We start from the raw sequence: 4,259 nt of genomic DNA on the forward strand, positions 1-4,259 counted from the left end.
AGGAGTGGAGCAGCTTTTAGTTGTTAATTAAATACATAGATAGAAATCGAAGGAGGAAGATGAAGCAGTTTGCCATCCAAAACGCGGTCGTTCCACCATCTCACGGCAGGATTCTCACGGCTGGTTTTAGTTGTTAATTAAATACATAAATGTCATCCTTTTTTTAAACTCTGTTCATCAAAATCAAAACCTTAGTTCTTGTGTTGTTATTTTTTTAACCAATAAAAAGATTACAACAAAATGGATATTTTTTTAACATGTTTCAATTTTTTACATTACATATCAAATGAATGATTTTTTATAAAGTTGAAAGAAGATTTAGTGAATTCAACTGATGTAATTTAACTGATGTAATTCTCTTGTGTAATAAATTTGTTCATTCATATGTTTTATCTGAAGTTGAATTGTATGATGAATGTCATAAACTTTATGTATCTAATCATTAGAAAGTGAATTAGAACATAGACATATATAAGGCAACCAAGAGAATTTGTTCTAGGAATAGTTTCAATCTCTTGATCATTCTTAATATTAATATCTGAATTTAATACAAATTATATATTAAATGAATAAGGAATTAGTAATTTGACATATAAGTTTAGAACTAGTTCTTAAGGAATCAGGATTAGTATACATTGATGTGAATGTTTGAATGAAAGAGTGATAAATTGTATAGAGTATTATTATTATTTGATTCATAAATTCCAATTCTAATGAAGTTTCATCTTAACTTTAATCATAATTTCTAAATTATTGTTATTACAATTTGTTTCCTTACTTATGAATTGAATCATTGTTTTTATCCATATTGGAATTTATAAATATTTCGGTTGAAAATAGGTCTGAGGATGTATACCTTCAACTTCTCTCTTCCTGTGTTTCCTCACCCTAGACGTTTGTTTTCGCACTTCTCCCAATCGGTGGTGTTTCTGCAAGGAGCTCAAGTCAATTTTCTGGTTTGTCAATAGTCTCAAGAATAAATCGAACAATCATTGTCTTCACATTTAAACCTCAAGAATAAATCGAACAATCATTGTCTTCACATTTAAACCTGTATTCATAAGCCTTACTCTGGTCCAGCCCACTGATTTACAATTAATGCGGTATCTTTTTGTGTTATATAATATGTGAATCACCCTTAAATGCCAAATATTTGTGCTTGATATGTAATAACTAATCATAAAAAGTTACCTATTAATTTAGTCTTTCCTTTCTGCTGATCGGTTGTAACTTTGGCAGATCCATAAGAAAGTAAGTGCCGGCTCTTTCATCACCTCGTTTTTGTTGCTGACAGAAGTTAACATTGTTAGCTAAATGTTCGTTCCGTTTGAATGGCTTCATTCCGAACTCAGCAACAGTTGTAGGTCCCTCTTGAGGGTGAAGCAGTTACATGCATTCCTTTTGAAGACCCATCTCTCAGAAGACCCTTTTTACGCAACAAAAATTGTCAGGCAGTATGCAGTCCACAGCGACATCAACTCGGCCCATCATGTGTTCGACAAAACTTCCAACCGAAGTGTTTATCTTTGGAATTCCATGATTCGAGCTTTCGCGCAGTCCCAAAGATTTTTCAGTGCAATCTCTCTGTTTAGAACCATGCTTGGGGCTAACACAAGTCCTGATGGTCACACTTATGCTTGTGTTATACGTGCGTGTGCTGACAACTTTGATTATGGTGCGCTAAGGCGTGTTCATGGAGGTTCTGTGGCTGCAGGATTAGGATTGGACCCTGTTTGTTGCAGTGCCCTTGTGACTGCTTATTCAAAACTCGGCCTTGTTCATGAAGCGCGTAGAGTGTTCAATAGGATCACCGAACCAGATATAGTTTTATGGAATTCGTTGATTTCTGGCTATGGGAGCTCTGGTCTGTGGGATGTTGGGATGCAGATGTTTAGTGCGATGAAACTTGTTGGGAAGAAGCCTGATGGATATACCCTGGCTGGGTTGCTTGTGGGTGTTGTAGATTCTGGGGTGCTGAGCATTGGCCAAGGATTACATTGTTTAAGTCAAAAGAGTGGGCTTGATTCTGACTCTCATGTTAGTAGTTTGCTGGTGAGTTTGTACTCGAGATGTAAGTGCATTGATTATGCATATAGGGTCTTTTGCAGTATATTGAATCCTGATTTGGTCACATGGTCTGCTCTTATTATGGGGTATTCTCAGGCTGGGGTGTATGAGAAGGTGTTGTACCTTTTTAGGAAATTAAACATGGAAGACAGGAAGGCAGATACTGTCTTGGTTGCCAGTGTATTGGCTTCTATTGCTCGTACGACAAATGTAGGACTTGGGTGCGAGGTACATGGTTATGCTCTTCGGCATCGATTGGAACTAGATGTCAGGGTCTCCTNTGCTCTAATAGATATGTANTCAAAGTGTGGTTGCTTGCAGTTGGGAATTAGTGTTTTCAGGATAATGCCAGTGCGGAATGTTGTTTCTTATAATTCTNTAATTTTGGGTTTTGGCTTGCATGGATATGCTTATGAGGCTTTTAAGGTATTTGATGAGATGCTGGAGAAAGGATTGGTACCTGATGAAGCCACATTCTCTTCTCTGCTTTCTACCTGTTGTCATGCTGGCCTCGTCAAAGATGGTCGGGAGATTTTCCGGAGAATGAAGGAGGAATTTGGCATCAGAGCTAGGGCTGAACACTATGTTTACATGGTGAAGCTCCTTGGCAGTTCTGGGAAATTGGAAGAGGCTTACAGTCTGATCCAGTCTTTACCAGAACCTGTAGACAAGGCCATCCTGGGAGCCTTATTATCTTGCTGTAATTCTTGTGGAAATTCTAAGCTGGCAGAAACGGTAGCGCAGCAGCTTTTGGCAAATAATCCTGCCGATAATGTATACAGGGTTATGCTTTCTAATATATATGCGGGTGATGGTAGGTGGGACGATGTTAGGAGGTTGAGGGATAAAATATCAGGAGGTATGAGAAAAATGCCCGGACTAAGCTGGATCGAAAGCAATTAGCCAGCTGCCGCTCTTGCCAGAAATAGGGAGGATTCTCCAAAAGGTATTAGAATGTTAAACGTAATTTTGTATATTTTTTGCTTCTTCTATTTTTTATTTTTTTTTTTACTTTTTGGAATGCATAGAATTGGTATTGAGAATTGTCTTTTAAGAAAAAACAAGGAATTCTCATCTATAAAATCACAAAATAAGGAGTTTCTTTAAGTNTATGCCTGATAGAAAACACATATTGAGAGTAACATCATTCAGTTTTTGTTTATTTGACCAAATTGATTGGAATATCTGTACTGAAAGTGTTGATAATAGAGTCAAAGTAACCTTGCATTAACAAATCCATGTATTTACAGACTGGTGNGAACTCATGTCTGAGTTAGATTTGTTAAATAATGATTAAATTCTGATCTCACTTATTTTTAAATTATGCATTTGTTCCGTTACTTTCAGTGGCTGATCTCACTCAAGTGGTGCCTATATGTTCTCTTGCTATATTTTCAAATACTCCCTTTCTCATGCTATATTTTTTCATATATATGGTTCNTGGGGATTTTGTTCTATACCAAGTCANTTCATGTAAAAAACATACTTATGTGACTATGGGATAGAGTATGATCTCCAANTTTTATATCTAACATAAGATTGATGTTTTTTCTTTATACTCTACCCATGGTTCCAAAGCTTATCTCCACACCTCTAAAGTTCTAACTTTTCCATTTATTTCCTTTCTCAACATTCCTACTAAGATTACATTATTTATAAGAAGCATGCCATTGACTCCTAGATATACTCTGTTGGCAGGTCTAAAACAAGCCTCAGGGTAAAAAATTTTGGGCTCAAATTGATTATTGCCTCCAGGGAACATCTCGGTTGATAGATTGGAAATCTGATACTAGTTGATAGAAGTGGGATCAGACTAAGACCAAGAAACAGTGGCCAAAGAAACAAGAAGGTCTTTATTGGTACATATAAGAACTTCCTCAAACAGAACAGTTCTCACTTGAATTGCTTTAAGGTATTTCAAGGAACCTAAAACTTCCACACAAAACCATACAGTTATATTCTCACCTCAACAACTACTAATAACTTCCTTTAATTATAGTCTTTGACAGCTGCCCCCGTTAATTCTTACACATTATAATTTTTCTTATTCTTTCTCTAATAATAGTAGGTTATCTTGTTCTATCAAGATGTTATCCTATTATTCCGATGAAAGTAATCTTTTGTGGGATAAGCAAAGAGATGTAAAGACATGCCCATCAGTGTAGTAGTATCTTTAAATGATAATTTTTCTT

At 36.0% G+C, this 4,259-nt stretch overlaps 1 protein-coding gene across 1 annotated transcript; it reads left to right on the top strand.

The window, feature by feature from the left end:
* Positions 1-539: 539 nt before the first annotated feature.
* On the top strand, positions 540-3,785 carry LOC106771924 (putative pentatricopeptide repeat-containing protein At1g64310; the record flags this gene model as incomplete). Its single annotated transcript, XM_014657979.1, is given in 3 exon segments — positions 540-956; positions 1,240-3,013; positions 3,766-3,785. A coding segment is annotated over 1 exon segment (1,656 nt). The 3' UTR covers positions 2,971-3,013; positions 3,766-3,785.
* Between the last annotated feature and the right edge of the window lie 474 nt (positions 3,786-4,259).

Source organism: Vigna radiata, chromosome 8 (assembly GCF_000741045.1).
Source record: "Vigna radiata var. radiata cultivar VC1973A chromosome 8, Vradiata_ver6, whole genome shotgun sequence".
In the NCBI taxonomy this organism is placed as follows: Eukaryota; Viridiplantae; Streptophyta; class Magnoliopsida; order Fabales; family Fabaceae; genus Vigna; species Vigna radiata.